The sequence below is a fragment of the Branchiostoma belcheri genome, unplaced genomic scaffold, assembly GCF_001625305.1.
Source record: "Branchiostoma belcheri isolate BF01 breed outbred unplaced genomic scaffold, Haploidv18h27 scaffold6, whole genome shotgun sequence".
Lineage (NCBI taxonomy): Eukaryota > Metazoa > Chordata > Leptocardii > Amphioxiformes > Branchiostomatidae > Branchiostoma > Branchiostoma belcheri.
Window position 1 is genome coordinate 198106 of NW_017804242.1, and position 22044 is coordinate 220149.

The 22044-nt window shown below is 43.7% G+C and overlaps 2 protein-coding genes across 2 annotated transcripts; both read right to left on the reverse strand.

The window, feature by feature from the left end:
• Nucleotides 1-8867: 8867 nt before the first annotated feature.
• On the reverse strand, nt 8868-13967 carry LOC109482183 (protein NLRC5-like). The gene is made up of 4 exons (XM_019784880.1): nt 13928-13967; nt 13315-13572; nt 9548-12503; nt 8868-8958 (listed from the first exon to the last, which is right to left on the reverse strand). The coding sequence occupies exons 1-4, from the start codon at nt 13965-13967 to the stop codon at nt 8895-8897; spliced, it is 3318 nt and encodes a 1105-aa protein (XP_019640439.1). The 3' UTR covers nt 8868-8894.
• Nucleotides 13968-15120: 1153 nt separating this feature from the next.
• Nucleotides 15121-18563, reverse strand: LOC109482184 (D-inositol 3-phosphate glycosyltransferase 1-like). Its single transcript, XM_019784881.1, has 5 exons — nt 18527-18563; nt 16999-18204; nt 16647-16718; nt 15170-15279; nt 15121-15129 (listed from the first exon to the last, which is right to left on the reverse strand). The coding sequence occupies exons 1-5, from the start codon at nt 18561-18563 to the stop codon at nt 15121-15123; spliced, it is 1434 nt and encodes a 477-aa protein (XP_019640440.1).
• Nucleotides 18564-22044: the final 3481 nt, after the last annotated feature.

Genomic DNA, 22044 nt, shown 5'->3' on the forward strand with positions numbered 1-22044 from the left:
CATGTTACCATGTTACCATAGGATCATGTGCTGTAGCCTCTACCAGGCTTGAGGGCGTGGCTGGAAATAGTAGACATTGGCCAAATAGAGAGATAACACGCCGAGGGAGTTTAGCCATCCAGTTTACAGTTTGCCGGCAAACGTTGTATGATTAACTATTAACATTGCCACTTGTGTTGTATTCAGCACATTAGTAACGTTAAGTATTTTAACGCCAAGGCTGCAAAAATCTATTTCATTTTGCTTATAAAAGTTATACGTTCATTTAAGCTACTCTCCAAGCAGAGGTTTGGGGTTTTGCAAAAATACCCCCAATTGGGGGTATTTTTAGCGTGTTTGGTGGGGGAAAAATTCAGTGCAAAAGAGAAACCCCAATAATAAAGCCTAAAAACACGCTAAAAATACCCCCAAAACCCAAACCTCTGCTTGGAGAGTACATTTTAGCTCGCATTTAGACATTTTGTACGAAATGGCATTTAGCATTTTTGTAGAATGCTTAGAATGCTAAGAATGTAATGATAAAAACATTGGTAAACGATATAGTGGGTGGGACAACTTTGGAATGCCATAAGACGGCAGTGTAAAGCTATTGTCTATGGGAGTGAGTCACTGTGTGATAGGCAACCATCAGTTCATGCATAAACTGTCTGCATTCCTCGTGGTTTAGGCGTGCACGCAATTGTTTAGGACTTCTCGGTAAAACGAGCGCATCCACAGGTAAGGCGATCCCCTCCCAGGTGAGGTTTCCATGCAGCGAGCCGTCCCACGGAGGTGTCAATCATCGCCTCAGACCACACCCACATTACGTCACCGCGGGGGTGACTGACCGCGGCGCGCCGCGCTCCCATTGGTCGGGGGCGTGTAACAACAACTCCTTATAGGGATTTTGGCGGGAGTTGTGACGGGCGTGGGGTTGATGAATGTGTGCGCACGGCATGTTCTGCCCGTGCTTGCCCATTCACAGGCAATGTGCTTCGGAGAAGGCAGCAACGACTTTATACTGAGAAACTTCGTGCTCTCTACGACAGTTTCCAGAGGAAACCTTCGCGAACGGTCTAGTCCAGAAGCTCGTGCGTGTGTTCCAAGTCCCTGTGTTAAAGAATTCGCAGTCTCCGAGGACGAGAGAATGGCAGAAGTCGCGCTAACGAGACCAACATCGCTACGGATCGCCAGCCCGCCGGTGTGCGGGCAGAGGGGGCGTGTGTCCGCCGCCCGGCGGCAGCTCTTCGGCCCGGTCGATCACGACCAACTCCGGTCGGACTGGACCAGGGAGATCGCCAGAATCGTGGAAGAGAAGGGTCGAGAGTGGAACTTCGACTTCGGCAAAGATACACCCATGGAGGGCAACTACAGCTGGGAAAAGGTGGGCTTGGAGGAGCGGAGATGTCACGGTCGGGAACTGAACACCTGTATGTAGTACAGTACGCTGAACTGAGAAGGAAGTATGACTCACTCACTTCCGCTGAATTGTCTAGACCGGCTTCCTAGTAATCGTGACTAGTCAAAGGCAAGGTGTGTAACGCGTCCGGGCCAAGCCAAGACTGAAAATCGCCAAGACGGTGAACTTTGAAGAAGTGGAGAGACTTGAACAGTCGTCTTAACCTGTCGCCAGAAGATCTAGCGACGACGTCTCAGACAGTCACACCTGAGTAAAGATGTAGACCGTCGGTAAAGGTGGACATAAAACGGTTCAGGTGTTGTGAAGACTTGGCCAAGATTCTCGACATCCATCCAGACCTTTCGAAGAAAGATCGCGACATTTCCCTGGCTTCTGAAGCTCCCAAGATCTTCTTGAAGAGTTACAAACTTTTCGGATACTTCCACTGACACGTTTGAACATTTGAACTGACATGCTGCAACATGCAAGAGCTTGCGTGACACATGTGGCGCCCTGGGGCTACAAAAACTTTGGCGAATATTCAGGAACAGGTCCTGATGAACATTTTATGATTTATGTAAGCAAGCAGATTGTACAGGGAGTATATCTTGTGTAAAATGTACTCATTTTGAGAATCATGATATTGTAATTCTCAGGTATTGTCATATCAGAAAGCAGCTAGCTGAAATTTTTTTGTTGTAACTTATTATGTGATCCATGGCAGCTCGCTTCATGCCTGTGTGTATATATATGGTGTCTGATGTTTTAAATGTATATAGATTATAGATCTATTGTTAAGATATTTATAAGAGTTACCGTTAAGATGTTTTTCACGCCTCTACCAGGCATCGAGAGGCGGTTGGAAAGAGTAGATATTTGCCAAATAGAGAGATAACATACCAGGGGAGTTGGTCCGCTAGAGAGTACATTTTGCCGCGTACTCTCTAGCGGACCAACTCCCCCGGCATGTTATCTCTGCATATTTGGCCAATTTCTACTCTTTCCAGCCGCCTCCCGAGGCCTGGTAGAGTCTACTATAGTACGTCATCGTGGGACGATATTTTGATGTGAGAAAGGTCCCTCGCGGGGCACCGTTCTTTTGTTCTCTCCTGAGAAAAACAGGGGTTGTTTTTACACCGCATGTACAATGGGGGCCAGGGTTTGCACAGTGCGTGTGCCACTTTCGGTCACCTTTACCGCAAAGTCGTGCACTGACCTTTGTCCGCGCTCTGTCACGTTTTCTTGTGCGTGCCCGGGGCGATTTAATGTGCCACGGAACTCGTAAACATGAACTGTTCAAACAGTGTACAGTGTACTCTCCAAGCAGATGTTAGGCCTGTTTATTTTGGCCATTTTTAACGTGTTCTCGGGCGTTCTGTTTGCCTAATCTCCAAGCAGATCATACGGTGGCAAGGCAGTATCCATTGGCCAGGGGAGTATCCATTGGCATTGGCCCTGTTTTGTCAGTTATTCGTTGGGTATCGAAACCCCGCCAAAATGCCTAAAGACGTCCAAAGAAAGCCCAACCTCTGCTTGGAGAGTACGGAAATCCCTCTTGTACATAGACACGTACAGTGTACATAGCCTTAGCTTATGCGGGTGATTCAGAAGTAAGACTTTTGATGAGAACACCTAAAATTTCAGGGACAAAATTAAAGATAATATGTTGTAAATAAGAAGCTAAGTTGTGACCCAGATCTCAGAGATTTAATTATGGAAGAATAAATTATAAGAAGACTTGAAATTCGAAAGTGAGCCTTTGTCATGTCTTTTAATACAGCTTCAAGAACTTGATACTTTTCTAAGTTTGTATTCATTTTTTCAGTGAATTGTAAATGAAATAATACACATGAAAATGGATATAAGTTATTAGATGACTGAGTCTAAAATGCATTTCTAGATACAGAATATTTTCAATATTTTTTCATCTCAACGTCAGTAACATCTCACCTTGCATAGATCATAAATAGGCTGTAAAAAAGTAGTTTTTTCCGTGGATTTTCCCGCCCATTTTTGGTTTTCCCGCCTAAAAGAATTCGTCACCGTTCAAACTAGGGACGCTAACTTCCCAAGAACACAAACGACGGAATAATGCCTCCTTGTCCGCTCAGATTTCCCGCGGAGAGGGGAAAAAACCACCCCCTGCCGGGTAGTTCTTCTGTACTTTTTCTTCCCCTGCCTATTTACAATTATTTAAGGGCCGCATTCTGATACATCGGTGAGAGCAGGGCACAAAGATAAGAAAGGGGGGTCATTGTGTCAAGCCCAAGAAGCCAGAGAATCGGGAATACATGGGTCTGTAATGTGTATGGTGGGGTCCTGTGGTGTTTTATCTGGTAATGTGGGGACAATTGCGTTCGTACCATTTATTCATGGAAAATTAGCATTATATCCGTCGACCTCCCTTCCTCTATGAAAGAACTTTATTGCACAACAAATGTAACGGGTACAACGTATGGCAAAATATACGTACATAGTTGGTGATATCTAATAGTTCTAAATTAGATGAGTTCTAACTGTTCTAAGAAGCTGATCTATAACAATGAAGACACTAATTATATATATATGATCCCCATTATACGTGTTTGTGTATTAAAGCAGTTCTCATACTGTATGCAACTTCTTGTTGGCCTGATATCCAAGGCTATTATAGCTACCGAGTCTCTTAATTTAAGTCATGCCCTATTTTCGGCGGAGGACGGTGAGAGCTAGTTTCTTGTAAGTCGCCTCCGCGTACGAGAATTCAGCCATAGTATAAAATAAAATAAAATAAAAATCACAGTATTATATATGATATGATGTAAAGTGAATTAAGCTCATTATAACACACCACCACAACCACTAGGACCCAAAGCCTGACCCATATACACGTAGCCCGCTCAACTCAAGAGGCGAGTGTTAACAGGTATTACTAAAGATATCAAAAGATAAAATGTAAATGCATAAAGGATTATAAATTTCTCTTTACTACTCAGGTATCTAAGTGGCCGTTTGGCGCCGTACATATCACTCTAGTGGTCATTTATAGCTTCTACCAGGCACCGCGGATCGCTGGAAAAATAGTAGAAATTGGCCGAAATAAAGGGATAGTATACCAGAGAAGATCCCGCGCCATAGAAGATCCAATTCGCGACCCACGGGCCCGGGATCTTCTCTGGTATACAATCCCTTTATTTCGGCCAATTTCTACTATTTTTCCAGCGTTCCGCGGTGCCTGGTAGGTGCTAGTGGTCATTGAGGTTGTTTTGGCTAAGCGCAGATTAAGTCTAGGTGTTTGTTGTGGGCAGGCTTTTGTTCCTGGTGTCGCTTTATCTGGTGCGCTCGTGCTTTCCTAACCCACTGAAACACCACGTGTCTACAATAACACGTGGCCGCAACACCCAACGTGCGTTACAAGTGTTGACAAGCTCATTTTGTATAATCTCCAAGCAGAGGTTTGGGTTTGGCGTTATTTTTGGCGTGTTTTTAGGCCTTTTTTTATCGGGGTTTCTCTTTTGCACTGAGAAAAAAATTCCATTTTGCTGGTCAACCCCTACATTCCTATATTAGCACCATGAATTCCGAGTCAACTGATATCTTCTGTCAAATAATTTCATCCTTTCCATGAGAAATTATTGTGTGATAAGCCAAAAATTCTTACATCCTCCTACAGTTTAAGCAATGCAATTTCCTACCATTCATTCATTCATTCATTCTCAGTTTCTCTCATTCACTCACTCACTCACTCATTCATTCATTATAACGCATTAGCCTGGGTACCATACTACTTGTATGCCGGGGCTGCCACACTCGCTTCCCTGAAGCTTCCCTGAAGCTTCCCTGAAGCGAGTGTGGGAGCCCCGGCATACAAGTAGGATGGTACCCATAATAACGCATATGAAATCAGTAGCAATTTTAAGATACGTTACATGTAACGTTAGCAGTTCGACAACATTGCTTTACTTTTACGATCGCAAACTTGGGGCATTCTTGAGAATTCTGCCCGACATCAAAATCGTACTGTGGCCCCTACCACATATCGCCTATAGCAGGCCTGGCCTATAGCTATGACTTGAAACGTGCCATGGAACACGTATAATGTTCCGTGCCGCGAACAATGGCCGAGTTGAACGAACAGGTTTTGACCGGTAGTGACCTCAAGTTGTGGGTGGGTGGGGTAGTGGTACCACCTTTTTATTGTGCCACCTTTTATTTGAGTTTTTCAACAACCAAGTCATCATATGCGAAAACAAGTTCAGAAAACAGAAATCGACAATTTTGTACGATTATGGACGTGACTAGCACGAGTGTGTAACATTAGGACGGGCCACGTGCAAGTTATTCTCGTGTCACAACATAACGCTACATGTTGACACGCTTAGCTACAGTGTAACAAGTGTGTAAAGTTCGTGTCCTTGCCCTTGGCTACAAGTAGACTATTACTTTTAGAGCAGAATAGCAAGCAACAAACGTGCCACAAGTGCCCAACTCACATGATATATTTATTTTCTAGCCTGCGAGTGGTGACAATTCATTCATTCAGTAAAGTATGGCAAGGCCCTACAAATACAGCCCTACAGGTCACAGCGCCCTAGCCTACTAGTAGGTTGTTGACCTACAGTTAACGACAGTATCAGTAACAACGTGACCTGTAGTAACCAGGTAACCCGATACCATTTGTTGTTCTGGGTCACGCCACAAAGCCACTGGTGTTACGCGCCAGTTTTCAAGAATGAATGAAGACCTTTATTGCACATTTTTTGCCACATTTGGCTATCATAAGTACAGGTCACAGCAAAATAAGGTGAACGGATACAGTTAACAGATGCAAAAGAAACTGACTATCCTTATATAAATTCAACTTCTCCTCGCTTTTCAGTTATTGTAAAAATAAAGGAACCGGAACAGGTATGTTCTACCCTCCAAGCAGAGGTTTGCAGTTTGGCTTGTTTTTGACGCATTTTTAGGTGTTTTATCGCGCTTTCGTGTTCGTAACGGTGTCGTTTTATTAGGTCGAGCGCGCATACGGCCTGGCCAATTTGATACTTTGTTGTAGCCACCAAAACATCTGCTTGGAGATTAGCATAAGATATGGCCAAGGAAACGTCATATATGCACAGCCAGGATAGGCCAGATCAAGCATATAAATGTGTCTTTTTTTATTTAATCTTCAATGACACCTGGGTAGCTCCTTCAGCCAATAGCTGATTTCCAAGGAGGCCCTTTGCTTTGACTCTTTGTTGTCTTGGATCGTTTGACCAATGTCATACAGTGAACTTGAAGAATTAGATATAGACTTCTACGAGAAACGAGATTTTTCAAGGCTTTCTTGAGGTTTCTGACCTGGTATTGTTTACAAGCGTCGTGGCGTCTCAGACAAATTGCCACAAAAAAACAAGCCAATAATCATCAATAATTGATCAATCAGGCCGACCTCCTACTCCGAAAAAGATAACATAGAACGGGCTTTCTTGTTTTGGGGCACAGTTAGTGGGACAGTTGGCATTGTAGACCATTGTATGGCCGTGCTAAACCCAACAACATATACTATAGCCTCCGCAGCAGGCTTATAGAACTGGGGGTTTGGTGGTCTTCGGCTGTTTTCTGATCAGCCCAGTTCTAAAAACGGGGGTAATTCAACCAGGCCGGCTATGTTGTCTATATGCTATCAGAAAATATCACATAAAAGATCCCCAAACCCCCAGTTTTTGGCATGCTATGGAGGCTACAACAACAGTCGTGTTGACCTGAGGTAACCTCGAGCTCTACTTCCGAGAAGGGTAAGGTTACGTGTTGTTGGAGGGGTGACGTCACCGCTGTTTTTAGGTCAAGTGACTGTTTTTCTGAAGCAACGCGGCACGCGAGGCTGGTGAAATTCACAATCAGGATGTTGTTTTGAATTTTACAGCGTAGTTTCACAGTTTGGATGTAGCTACGTAAGTAACATTAAATATGTTTAATGCACAATCCGTTGTATCAAGGCAAATGTCGTTTTTGGCCATGCGCCAATGAACATCAGAAATCATTGGAAAGATCATGGAGGAAAAAATCAAACTGTTGTACCTCCATAGAAAGATATCTTTTCCAGCAATAGATAATGGCGGTGGTTCAAATTTTGTACGAAGGAAAAACTCAAGATTATATTTCCACGGACACTGGACATAAATGTTTCTGTTTTGTTCTCTTGTGACACCGCTGTTACAGCATGGCTCTGGTAGGAACTGGGCCTGTCCTTGGTGCTGAATGACATTCTTGGACAGATTTAGGATTTTTGTGTGATTGGGGCTATCATCATGTGGAAGGGCCAAACAGCTACTCTCCAAGCAGAGGTTTGGATTATTTTTGGCATGTTTTTAGACTTTTTTTATCGGGGTTTCTTTTTTTGCACTGGAATTTTTCTTTCACCCAACCCAACCAGTTGACAAAAATAACCCAAAATTCTACTTGGAGAGTACCAAATGCCACACGAGCACGCCCTAGCTAGCTCTTCCATCTCACAGCTGTAACATGTTCCTGACATTGTCCTGTTGGTAATAGTCAGTCAGCACACAACTTAGAAACTACTGACCCTTGGTTTATCAAATGTTTAACATTTAATTTGTAAAGTGACGTGGTTTATAGAAATGATTTTGTGACCTCTCAGCAAAGTAAATATTGCAAGGTAAGAATTTTGCAGGCATGGACTATTTTTTTTAAATGTCACAACTAATTATTCCTCTGATGTTTGTGCTGATTTCAGATCTCAGCTATACTATAACAGTTAACAGTAAAGGTCTTTTTCTCAGAATTAATTTTTGCCACTGATGTTTTGTCTGATTTCAGCCACATTAATGAACTTATTGCCACATGGTATCCTTACCTGTAAATATACACAGCTTTTGGGCTGAATTCTGAAGAAACTAAAGATTATAATTTTTGTCTAACATTCCACATCTAGTAAGTTATTTTGTTTCCCTACAGTAAAAAGTCAACATTGCATAAAATAGTTATCATTTTATTTCTTACTGTTCACAAATGTCATGTATAAAAAATTTTACTATGATACAAAAAAATGTCCATACATAGATATGTCCCTGAGCACATTTGCATAGATGAATGTACAAATTTGCTAAAAAGATTGATACAACATTGATAGTGTCAATCTCAGATGTGGCACTGAAAATTGCTATTTGTTCTAACTGTACACCCCCTTCACAACAATCTAATGTGGTTCAGTTTACACAGACGTGGGTAATCCACAATAATTCAAACAAGTCAAACTTCCTCTAAACTCAATATACAAACCATGAACAACTTTGCATTACAGTACAATTAACACATCTCAGTTTAGTAAGTTTCAATTGACATTTATCTTGTAGATGTCAACTTATTTCCATTCTTCTCTCTCTTCATGGTTCAAGATCAGCTTATAAAGACATGGTTCACTTACTTAGTGTGGATGATCATGGCCACAAAAACTTTTTACGTGTAAGAACTGAGCATGAATGTCACACATGGCAGTGTCTTTAGATGTGAAAATGTGCACACTGAGCTATAATTAGAACAGCTTTAAGCAGCTAGCTGTGGTGTCTGCTCCCTCAGGAACTAGCCTTGTGTTGTACCTGTACATGGGGAAAGCAAAATGTAAAGAAAAGTGTTGTATGCATAGTAGGGTCAAAACCTAAATCTTACAACTGCAGATCTGCAGAATGTGCCAAAGAATGATTTGTCTCTCACTCTAGCCACTAGGCATTGCACTGGTAAAAGTGTAAAATGTACCCACACATGTACCACTCCATGTACCCGGGAATGTACCAGGAATGTACCAGGTATGCACAGGTACAGTTGAATTAGATTGAACAAGAAAGGTAACATTTGCAAAGCAAATGCATATTGTTGACCTTCGCATATGGTCTGCTTTGTAAACAAATTCATATATATGGTCAGTCTAAATACCTCCTGCTATGAAACTGCAACATGATGTAACCCAACACTGGTTACCATGGTGACAGACATCTGGTTCAGGTCATTGACCTTATTGGTTTGGAGAAGACGAAACATCTAGCAAAAACAACATGATTTCTTTCAGTAAGCATAATTAAATACTATTAGATTTTTCTTAAGTTAAATCTATTTTAAACCACAAACACTTCCCCATTAAAGCTATAATAACACTTGCAGTAAAACACAAATGTATATTGCATAACTCACCCCAGCCCCTTCAGTGTTGGGTGTTCCTCAGCAGCCTGCACCACAGCCTGGAACCCTGCAGGCTCCATGGAGATGTGCTCCAGGTCCAGCTGCTCCAGAGCAGGGAGTCTGGGTAGAGCCTCGGCCAGATCCATGGCAGCGGTGTCAGACAGGTGTGCAGGTGTGTGTGGGTAACCAGACATGTCCAGCCTGGTCAGTGCCGGCAGTGTGCTGATGAGCTGTGCGACCCTCCCCAGTCCAGCTCCTGTTACTCCCCAATACCACCCGATGTACAGCTCCTGTAGTGTGGTGTTATAGTGAGGGGCTGTGGTCAGACTCTTGTCACCAGGTGGGTTTTGTTCCATGTCCAAACTGCTGGGCTGGCAGAGTGTTTGCACCAGTGAGACAATCCCTGAGTCTCCTATGTTATTGTAGTTCATATTCAACACCTGTAATTGCACCAGGTGAGGCAGAGCTTTGATCAGGAATGATATTCCCCTGTCACTGATACCTGTCTCACTGAGAACCAACACCTTCATGGCTGTGAGGTGGTGGAGGATAGCAGCCAGGCATTCCAGCCCGGGGTCTCCTATGGCATTACCACTAATGTCCAGTTTGATTAATCTGGTTAACTTACACAGTGCAGGGACCAGTGTGCGCATGCCTGTGGGGCTGATACCGGTCTCCCTCAGGCCCAACACTTGCATGGCAGTGAAGGTGTGGAGGACGGTGGTGAGAGATTCCAGCCCAGTGTCACCGATCTTATTATCACTTATATCCAGTTCTCTCAGTCCCACTAGGTGGTGCATGTAGGGAGCCAGGGATGACATGCCCACAGCTGTCATGCCAACTTTCCTAAGACGGAGTACAGCCAGGTGTGGAACACTGGACAGCCCAACCTGTAGGACTTCCATCCCAGCATCACCAAGGTCAGGGTTGTTAGAAAGATCCAGCTCCTCTAACAGAGACATGTGTCTGAACCCCTGCACAAGTGGCTGGAGTGATGATGGTGTTAGGTTTGTGCCTGACAGATACAGTGCCCTCAGACAGGGAACATTCTTCAGAACTGAAACCAGCCTGGCTGTCTGATCAGGTGAGTCAAACTGTCCTGATAGTACCAAGTCCAATTTAAGTCCAGGAAGTGAAGTTGTAAAACACTGCTGTAGGTACTGAACTGTGTCTCTGCTGTCAGTGTCTCCACGGATCTTAAGTATCAGCCTGTCTGGCAGGTTTGCTAAATGAAGATTTTGTATGTAATACTTAAGTGCTGTGGCTTCTTTACTGTTAACGGAGTTGTCCAGCATCACAATTGGCAGGGCTTGACAGATACCCTGAAGCACTTCTGGTTCTTGTCTCTCACAAAGGATGTTCAGGCACAAGTGTGCAAACCTTTCATACATTTTGCAGGACTTTTGCATGTCTCGATCAATTGGCATATTTGATCTTTCAAACTGTTCTGGTTTCAAGTGTGCGAACTCTCTGCTGCTGAGCTTGCTTAGTTCCTCCATCACAGCTTGTGCTGTCCGTGAGTCACAGCCACATGTGAACTGAATCAGGTTACCGAGTTCAAGTGCCTTGCTTATGGAGGTGAGCTGCAGCAGCTCAACAATGTCTTGGTTCACTTGAGCATGAGCTACATATCGTCCGGCCAGGAACTCTTGCATGGTCTTGTGTGAAAAGTTCAGCTGTTTCCTAGGGTGCAATTTTGAGGAAGAAACCTCCAAGGAGACCACACCCAGCTTTAACAGTAACTCCCAATTAACCTTTTCTCTCTTTACTTCTGTAAGGTCAAGCAGGGTCTCATTCCTCAGCAGTGCCTCTAGTGCAAGCTTGCCAAGCTGTAGTAATGACTCAGCAACCTCTGTAGGCAGCCCTTCTGTTGGCATGTCCACTCCTTCCCGCTCACAGCACTTTCTGACCAGACATGTCAGCAGGTTGTCGTACAGCCCCATCATTGTTCCAGTAGACACCATCTCTTGGTCCTCCTCCCACAGCACACAGACCAATTGCAAGAAATATGGTGAACAGATCAAATCACTGAGAGCTTGGTTTCTGTAAATAAACCCAATAAGCTCCCCAGCTAGCTCAGATTTTCCCATGACGCTGAAATATTTCTGCACATATTTCGACACATGTTTAGGTGAGAAGCCCATGATGTGTACATGACAGTCTGGCCGGGTGTACTGCTGCACTCCTGCTGAGGGTCGGGAGGTGATCACAATCGTGCTGTTGGGGTACATCTTGCCAGACAGCAGTTTGGGAATGGCCTGCCCAGCTGCCCTGGCCTCAGGCCGCAGCTCATCATACCCATCTAGGAGGAAGAGCACACGGGACTCGTTCCTTTGTAGGATTGTTCTAATGGACTGTACATCTGATTCAATACCTTCAGTTGTTTCATCAACACACTGGTCCCACACCATCTCCTCTATGGTCTCCCCCTCTCTCACCTCCCGGAGTCGGATTAACAGAATGATGTCGTGCCGTCTGCCCAGCTCTGTTTTCTGTGAGACTCTGCCCAGCTCTGTTTTCTGTGAGACTCTGCCCAGCTCTGTTTTCTGTGAGACTCTGCCCAGCTTTGTTTTCTGTGAGACTCTGCCCAGCTCTGTTTTCTGTGAGACTCTGCCCAGCTCTGTTTTCTGTGAGACTCTGCCCAGCTTTGTTTTCTGTGAGACAGCATCTAGGGCTTCTTTGGACAGAAACGTTGTCTTCCCCACTCCAGCTTCACCCTCAATCAGAATGCAACTTGGTGCTGTGGACAGTCCTGTGACATCTGGGTTGAACAAGTCGTCTAATGACTTAAGCTCTTTTCTCTGTTCTTCCCTCATTGATTCTGACCTTTTATGTTTTGATTCTTGTATTAACTCTAACTGGGTGAAGATGTCACTGAGGCTAAGTGTGAAGTTGTCATTCCAGATCAGAGGCTTGAATCGAGTCAGTTTCAACTCATAGTACTTCTTCACAGACTTCTGGAGCAAATCTGCAATACAAAATGTGTAAAAAGCACACACAGTAAGAAAGGTACTCTGTATCTTTGATATAAGAAAGAGTCCTTTAGCCACAAGGAATAAAAAGTCAGCTGCAGGGATATTTACAATTCATCAGATTAAAATCATCTGATGCTATGGAGTTATCTAAAATTACATTTGAGAGGTAGAACTGAACATTATTAAAAAAAGTCAAATGATCAATGTTGTCAAAAGTTTGTGAGAGAATGTGTGTGTGTTATTGTGTGTGTTTTTTCAAAAGTGGACTATCCCAAAATCTTTTCTACCACAAGTGGACTGTTCCATAATTGTTGCACGTTACATGAATATCTACACTATTCTCAAGCATATACATTTTTGTACACAGCTATGATAATGAAAATTTAGGTCCCTTTATGGAAGGTAAGCCTTACCTTCCATCTTGCAGTAATAAGGTTTTTTCCTTGCTGGAAACTCCCCATCCTCATCCTCTCTTTTCCTTTTGAGTAGACTTGAGTGACCAGGAACTGGTATGTCCAACTCTGATAGGAATTAAATGCAACAGTGCCAGTATTGTAATTAATAGATTTCATGGTACCTGACTGTCACCATCAGTTAAGCATAAACTCTCATGTTGATCAAACATATTGAATATTTCAATTTTTTAGCCATCTTTGTCACATTTTTTATATCAAATGTTTAAAGTTGCAGACTGAAACATACAATGTGTCATACGTACTGGATATTAGGCAATCTTTGTTTCCAACATGTTGAATAACTTTCTTTAACAATAACTAAGAAGACAAAATGACATGCTATAATTACCAGGGTGTTTGTTCTTCAGTCTGTCCAGAGTACTCAGTAACCCTGCCTCTGACAGAGCCTCCATCAGAGCCTCTATGGTGGCTCTCTCCCTGTTCCGCTTCAGCCATTCCTCCAACAGGTCCATACAGCGGGACTTGTCATCTAGGTTTTTACTCTCGATGTATTTGATGTCTGATCTCCGAAAGTCAAGATGGAAGGCCAGGTCCGTCCAATCAAACCTGACCTCTTCCTTGATGAGGAAAAAGTACTTTCGAACACCTGCAAAGGAGAACCAAGCTTCATGCTAAATCTGGCATCAGCAAAACCTGCCTCTCCTGATTATCATTGACCCAATGCTCGATCTGCTGACAGAAAAAAAAACTGGAGCAAATGGCACGCATGTGTACTGATGTGGTGCCATACACAATGGACCATACCTTCATCACTCCAGCAGGAGGAAGGTTTCAGTTTTGTACTACTTGTGCATGGTTGTGTGTCTGCATTTATTTGTGGACAGCGTAAATTTAAAAGTTGTGCAAGGATCCATATTATGATATTTGCTATCTGATTAGGTTTTGGGAAAACGAAGGAAATTTTTCAATAATTGGATGTCTTAATCAGATCATAGATCTACTTCGGATCTGCATTTGGTCAGTTTTGCTATGGTGTGACATGTTCATCTGAGAAATGATCATACATATACAGGGTCCTATATAGGCCCCACAGGACATTTAAAGTGATGGCAACATATACTAATCACAAGACTCTTTAAACCATCCTCTTTGTTTCCCAGATTACTTTCTTTAACAATGTAACTGTTCCCTCATTGCCTGGAGCTCACCTTCGAAATGCCTGACTTGTGCTTTCTCCTTAGCTGTCTGGATGGCTGCCTGTGCCTGTCTGGCTGTGAAGTTCAGGGTTGGGATGTCGTCAGTCCCATCTGTAGAGGGCTGGTCCTCTCTACTCACCACAGCCAGGTCTAGACCTCTAAGGCTGGAATGGTCCACATGTCTGCTGGGGGGTGGCAGGGCCAGAAGGTTGTCGACAGAAGCGGTACGGCCCAGACCTGTTCATCAGAAACAGTACAGCAATGGATGACATATAGATCTCAGAATGAGATGCAAAACTTTCTATCAATTCCCATTTTCAATCAAAGCTAGAACATAAATCTACAGTCAAACCTACACAATAAGACCACTATGGGGACAATAAAATCTGGTCTTTGTGGCGGAACTTGAAATCCATTTTTTTGCATACCTGCACTGATGCACATAACATTGATTGAAAATTAACGTGTTAGTCTATGTTACAGTGAAATTGGTGTAAAAAAATATGCCACTATTCTGGCTGTGAATCCAATGAAAAAACTGTAACATTGTTTCAAGAGGAATTTTGATTTCTATAGCAAGTACACGTATTATGTAAACAATGAAAGAACAGTGTTTCAAGAGGTATTTTGATAAACAATGAAAAATTTTCTCCCAATTCTAACCGGAACTTTAATATTTACATTAAGTATGAAGTTGTATTAATCACCTTGCCCCAGTCTGTTTCGGACTGGCACATAGTCTTCATGCTTCACCTGGAGCCTCACGATCAGCTGGGCGCCCTTGACCTTGTCCTGTAGGTCGTCTGAGATGAGGATGTGTGAGAGTTGTTGAGACAGGGTTCCCTCTCCCACCCTGTATTGGTTGTGGTAGAACCTGTCCACATCAGTCTGGCGCAGGAACGTCAGGAGGAGGATGACAGAGCCACTAAGGAGACCCGTTAGGAAAGCCTTGTGTGACAATAAAACCTGTTCTGCTTTTTTGCGGCGATCGTCATCCATTAACACCTCTGTAGTAAATAGCGTACGCTCCAGTTCCAAAATACGTGCCAAGAGTTGTTGCTTGCATTCTCTACTGATGCCCCCCTGAGCAGATGTTTGTGGCTCCAGATCCAGCTGTAGGCGTACAGGAAGGACTGTAGGGGCTGAACAGTGCAGTTCTGTAGGTTGAGAAATGTTTTACTGGGTAAATATATTATATATGTATAATATATGCAGAAATTCTTCAAAGCATGAAAATTACAGTGACTGTACAAATGTAACAACAACATCTTGGAGACAACCGAGGTAAACTTTCCTACCCCTGCTACTGTTTGAAATGAAACAAGTGTCCATAGTCCGCTATGCCATAGGCGACAATTCTCCGTGACGTTCTATATTTTGCAGATTGTATGTAAACACTGAGTCTGTGTGATCACTTAACAACTGGTAACAACGTATAGTAAAATTGGCTAAATCCCTTTACTAATAATCTAGCCTGACTCAAAAATCGCGCTCCTGGTGGCTACCTGCCCAGAGGTTTGCCGCCCCCTTGGGGAAACAGTTACGTTGCAGACTGACTAGTGTAAGCACAGGCTACATAAAATCAACACGACAATCTAAATAGATGAACAAAGTCAGCTTTCATAACAATATCTTTCATTTACTACATATTATTCATTTGACAAGGTATCGCAGTGAAAGCCACAATCCCAAAAGATACTCGCCACAACAGCACAATATGCACAACAGCCACCTAATATCTGCTTAGAGAACCTCTGCTACCAGGCAACTACCTAAACCTACGGCCTATTCCACAGGATTGTAAAAGTAGGGATGTTTGTAAAATATGAAATATGCATCTACTTCAATATCAAAACTGCTACGGTGAAAATAAAAGACGTGCAACATCACAGACATAATGGTACACCACATGCCCAATTACACAGAAATGCTACGTACAGAACAATGCGTTTTGGCTGCGAACATCTTCCAAAAACCTTAAGCATCTCTTAAGCACGGGGAAAAAAATCTGGTACCACTTATCGGCCGCTTCTCACATCTGCTTAGAGGATTCCCGACCCCCACCCCCACCCCCCCCGCTATTCAAACGGGTTTTCTGGCCAACAAACGGGTTTTCTGGACCATTCCAATTTGCCTCAAAATTGTAGGGGTGCATTTGAAATATTACATTGACTGTGAAAGCAGCAACGGCAAAAATACACATTCGTGCATCATCACGGGCATGCCCACAGACGGCATATAAAATTGCGTGTAGATTACACATTTTAGAGAACCCAGTGTTTTGACTGCGAACACAAAAAAACGGCTGTTCACAACACTCTGTCCGGAGGTCCAGACCTCCTTCACGGAGTAACAATGAATGACTGAAAGGCCTTTATTGCACATTTATACCTTGACAGGCTAAATACAGGTCATGGTGACAAAGCTCTATGCATTTGTACAAACAGTGATACAAGTCTTAGTGTATCCTCAGTAAGATAGTAACAGATACAGCCAGCCAGGCATTGATAGTGATCAGACTCACCAGGATTCCCAGCAGCCAGCCTGGTATGCGCCACATCTGATGACAGTCGAGTTCTTGTCTTCACCCTCTCAGCTACAGGAGCAGGTAAAGGGAGCTCGTTAGAAACAGTTTAATACTAACTGCATGGAGAAAACAATTATCAATAGCATTTAACTCTACAAAAGGACAAAATGAACATTGTTGGCGTGTTTTTTTGCTTGGAGTGCTAGAGAAACAGTTTAATGCCATTCCTAAATGGCAGCCTACCAAGTAAAATAGTTAAAGGTGAAGGATTGTATTGTGATATGTGAGTTTCTGAAGAAAAAAAAACTGTTTAAAAAAATGTTAATGGTCAATATTCCAGTCTTCTCACCTGCACCTCCAAATGCCTGAAGTAAGTTTTGATGAGACTCCTCCCAGTACCTGGACTGCAGTAGCTTTGCTTTAAGGTCAGCTGCCCTCCTGAACTCTGCTTCGGACATCCTTAGGACTTTCTTAATCTGACTTGCCCAACGCCCGACATCTACAGTATCGTCGCCCTCTACTTCAAGTATAGAGTGGTGGAATTCCGGGATGACCTTTTCAACCAAAGTCGCCAGTCCTGATTGGTTAGATATGAGGACCGGCACTCCGGCTGCCATGGCCTCCAGACCGACCAGTCCGAAGGGTTCTGCACGGGAGGGCATGAGAACCAGGTGGGCCTGCTGCATGTGTCGGCAGATGTCTTCCTGATTGCAGTGTGGGAGAAGTGTGGGGATCAGTTTTCCTGAGTTGATGCTGGCTTGGAGAATGGACATAGTGGCCTGAAACTCCTCCTCACTTATATCACAAATCCGCCAAAGGATCCTCTCCAGACTTGTTTCTGCCACCTTTGCCAAGGACTTAGCTACAAAGTCATAACCTTTGACCCTCTCTACCTTATTGACCCCACCGATGGATAGGACAACCTTCTGCTTGGTTCCCCTGTACTTTACTGTAGTTTTCTGGAAAAAGTCTGATGGTTTGGGCAGGAAGAGATGGTGGGTCGGATTCTTGGTTTCAGGGATTGCACAAAAGGAAATTGTGAAGTGGTCATGTATGTTGTGTCCCACAGAGAACACAACATCTGCCTTCTCTGCATCTTCTCTGATGGAGTCTTCCTTCCTCCCAATGCCCATGGCCTCCTCGTCATCCTTGTACCTATCTGTGTCCTCTGGTATCGTCCCGATGACAAGACCGAGGCTAGCTTGGGGGAAACGCTGCTCCTGAATGGCTGCTGCTGCTTTGCTGGTGATGCCAGCATGACCCACAATGTACCCCACATCCTCGGGGAGTCTGGGATAGCGGCTGGGGTGGTCAAAGGTCAGCCACTTCAGATTTGGTTCTCTTTCATCTTCCTGACTGCGGTTTGGGAGGATGAGCTCGACTCCATCAGCTTTGGCAGCTTTCCTGTCCTCTTCTGTAGCCTGCAGAACTGTGCAGTAGACTTTCCTCCCTGCCCCTGTCAGGACCTGTGCCACCTCCCGGTTGACGGATGTGGTGTACTTGTCGATGACCAGCAAAACTGCCCTGGGGTCTGATGATGTAAAACAGGATAAAACTAAAAGGTAATATTTGTATTTAGCAAATAACGAATGCTTACCTTCACATGGTCTTGCCTAACAATGTTAATGTTAGTAACATTAACAAACTACAGTTACTGCAGGATTCTTACTCAGACACAGCCCCTTCAACTAGCTAAAGTAAATCAAGGAAACAGGGTGTCTGCTAAAGCATCAGTTAAACCCAGTGACAGCTGTCTGGTCAAGGTCATTAACCCACAAAAAAAGAAGACACAGAGCAAAAACAATATTTTTCCTTCTGCGTAGGTAAACAACAACATTTCATGTCCTTTCCTAATGCCTTAAATTGTAGTTTCTCACCTGCAGAATTACCGGCAGCCCATTGATTGTCTGGCATGGTGACTTACACAGGTGTCAGGTTTGTGGTGACTCCTGAAACAGACAGGTGCATTTGTGACAGGTGTCAGGTGTGTGACAGGATATGTGTCAGGTAGGTTTTGATCTTGATCTTGATAACTGCGTAACACCCCTCGGTTGGGGTCAAGCACGCAGGGGGGAGTGCGCAGCGCTCTAAATACTCCTCAAGCATAGAAGAACAGCTTCCTTACTCAACTTGTCGGCCTCTAGTATTTCTGGTAGGGCCTGCGGAAGCTCATTCCAGTCTCTTTCAGTCCTTGGGAAATAAGAGTACCTAAACAGGTGACAGGTATGTGTCAGGTGTGACAGATGTCAGGTGTGTGACAGGTGTCAGGTGTATCACAGGTGTGTGAAAGGTGTATCACAGCCTCACAGGTGTGTGATAGGTGCATCACAGGTGTGTGCCAGGTGCCAGGTGTGTGCCAGGTGCCAGGTGTGTGACAGGTGTCAGGTGTATCACAGGTGTGTGATAAATGCATCACAGGTGTGTGCCAGGTGTGTGACAGGTGTCAGGTGTGTGACAGATGTCAGGTGTGTGACAGGTGTCAGGTGTGTGACAGGTGTCAGGTGTGTGACAGGTGTATCACATGTCACATGGTCTAACCTAGAACAAACTACAGTTACTTTTGTAAATATTCTTACTCAAACACATCCATATGTAGGTGAGCAGTGCCTACAACTTTAACCTTTGCCTTTCCAACACATACAGACCTACCAAATCAGTAAATCCAAACATATCTTCCTTATAAGGCATGATACATGACAGGAGGTCAAAAGGTCAGACAACCGAGGGAATGTACAGTGAGTTGATTTAGTTCAGTTCAGAAAATCTGAAACAGAGGCCCAGGCCCAGGTATGTCCCTGTTACCCTGGGCAGACTCTATCCTAATACTACGTCATACAAATATTATCTCCTCTATTTTTATATAACGTTACATGTAACGTTATAAATCATATTTTCAACATTTCATGACTAGAGTCGTGGTGGCGACACACTCAAGTTAATATATCAAGTTATTTTATACCACCACCAACACAGAGGACAAATACAGGACAGGACAATACTCATTTTCACTTGAGTTAAAGTCGTGTAAAGTCCGCAGCCTTTCCCAAAGGTTCCACATTATTGGTTGTTCCATGAATGTAGAAGAGCCTCCATGGTTGTTCCAACAAATTCTCGAAAACGCCATTATACTTGCAGGAAAGTCTGGAAGAACCTCCGATTTCTTGTCTCAAAAGCCTTTAAGTTCAAAATCGGTCCTTAAAATCCCGCATCTAGTGGTTCTAAAAACATTGAAAGGTCTAAGTATGGTATTTTCACTCACTTTTCTCTGGAATCTTCCCTGGAATTCCCGCACCGAAGTTTCGAACCTGCCCTTGACCACTTCACTTCCGCCTTCAGCCATCTTGGAAATTGGAAGAGTCGATTGCACCATAGGGGTGACATTTCTTTATAGAGAACGTTTTTATGGCGAAAAGACGAATTTAGGCAAACAAAATTAGGGTAGACATTGCACTATATATCAAATTTATCTTAATAGAATTTAGGTTTGGAAATCTTTAAATAAACTGGCTATATATAACGTTGCATAAAAGTTACACACCGCAGAAACTGGACTGTTCCACATTTACCGTTATGTCCCTTACCAGCTACCCGAGGGAAAGTTTCAAACACAATTTACACCAAGAGTTATGATAAGAAACACAGATGTTTTACTTCACAACTGTAGGAATCTAGAGGGATTGTACCCAAACGTACTATGCGGTTGTTGTATCAGGAACTGTGCTTTATTTTTAGACAACCATGGTAGAGCTCAAGGACCAGAACCGTGCTGGGACAAATCAACTTCTTGGATACGCGGAGACTATCCAGAATCCTAACCCTGACCCATTTAGGCACAGAACTTGATATACACGGTCCTGGATACGATAGGGGTTTGGGGGCGCGGGCTTGAAGTAACAGGTGTCTGACAAAAGTTGTTAGCTGTGCAGTTCATATCAATTCCGCATGGCGGCCACGTGTACGGGTTCTGTAGTGCAGTGATCCTACAAGTACAAGCTAACATGTTTCATCATTGGATAGATAGTCTAAAAACCTCAAATAAAGGTTTCTTCAAACGGGCATTGACATAAAAATTAAACAATACACAAAGTGATGTCTAAGACCGAGGTCATAATGTTCTTCCTAAGACAGGGGTTACATGGGCCTAAAATAAGCTGTATTTTTTTTGGCGACGCCTCTCAGGGGGTCTGGGCTCTCATAACACAAAACCTCTGCGAATTTAATATCGCTTTTCTCTTCTCATACGTGTGTGAGGACATACTTCGGACCGCAAAGGAACTGCAGCTGTCCCTTCTCGGCTGTCGCAACCTTCAAACTACAAACATGGATTTTGTACTTTGGACTTCAATAAACCCCCTTACAAACTACTGTAACTGCAGCTATCCCTGTGCGCCAGACTGGCTCTCCGCTCCCCCCCCCCCCCCCTCGTCTCCTGACGATGTGTTCCGAGCTGCAGTGGCCGGCCCTACAGGGTCCCGAGGACTGGCTCCTTCAGCAGCCGCGGGAGAAGTGGGCAGAGCGGTTCAGCCGGGATGGCTACCTGGTAGGGTTAGACTAATATCTCCATGCAGATTTGTAATAGGTGGGGCAAAAGGGGACTTTTATTTATGTTGGCCGCCTGTATTCATTGGCTGCCTATGTCATTGGGCGGACGATGGATACAGGCGGTCAACATAAGTCCCCTTGCCCCGCCTAATCTGCTTGAAAAATTAGCATCTCGCTAGAGAGCGTCAGACTGACCACTGTGTCTCTGTACTGTGTCATGTTGCCTAATAAAATACTATCAACGCCAGACGGTTCGTCACATACGACAGTTTGTCACTACGTGCCCTAGCACTGGCAGACTCCAACCTATGATCCCATAGTTCAACGTCAGGGTCCATGTTCTAACACCCCGTTACCACCACAGGCTGCTACCGCTGAGCTAACAAATGTTTGACACATCGCTCAGCGAATTTCATAGATAAAGAACTATCTTTTTAAATTTGGTGTGTTTTCATGTTTTATTTTGTGTGCCTTTGTTTTTTTAATCCCTTGCTTCAGGTGGTCCATAATCTGATCGGCATGGAAGAGGTAGAAGTGTACAGAGGTAAGAATGTTAGTGAAGTTTGTTTGTTGGTTTATTGTTTGTCTGCAATTACTTATAACCGTTACGATTATTTTGTCCTGTACAGGAACAGAGGATTTTGTTGTCCATTTTAACTATATACATGTATTATGTAAACTTTTCCAAGTAAGCGTCAGAAATCAAAGGATATTCACGTTATAATATACATTAATTTTGTACCTCTTGGCAAAAACTCAGGCAGAGTGAAACTGTGCCGGCTATAACAGGTGGTTTCTATGGGAACAGTGTGGTTGTGTTTCAGTCATGACGAAAGTGTTTGTGTGTTTCAGA

Coding starts and splice junctions, on each gene's coding strand:
- LOC109482184 (XM_019784881.1), bottom strand. CDS start 18,563: ATGCCAGACAATCAATGGGCTGCCGGTAATTCTGCAG. Junction 18,205..18,526: donor GGCTGCCGGTAATTCTGCAG/GTGAGAAACTAC, acceptor ATTACCTTTTAG/TTTTATCCTGTTTTACATCA. Junction 16,719..16,998: donor TCAGGCATTTGGAGGTGCAG/GTGAGAAGACTG, acceptor CTGCTCCTGTAG/CTGAGAGGGTGAAGACAAGA.
- LOC109482183 (XM_019784880.1), bottom strand. CDS start 13,967: ATGTCACACCATAGCAAAACTGACCAAATGCAGATCCGAA. Junction 12,504..13,314: donor ACTGAAGAACAAACACCCTG/GTAATTATAGCA, acceptor TTTGTATTGCAG/ATTTGCTCCAGAAGTCTGTG. Junction 8,959..9,547: donor CCAACACTGAAGGGGCTGGG/GTGAGTTATGCA, acceptor CCCCATGTACAG/GTACAACACAAGGCTAGTTC.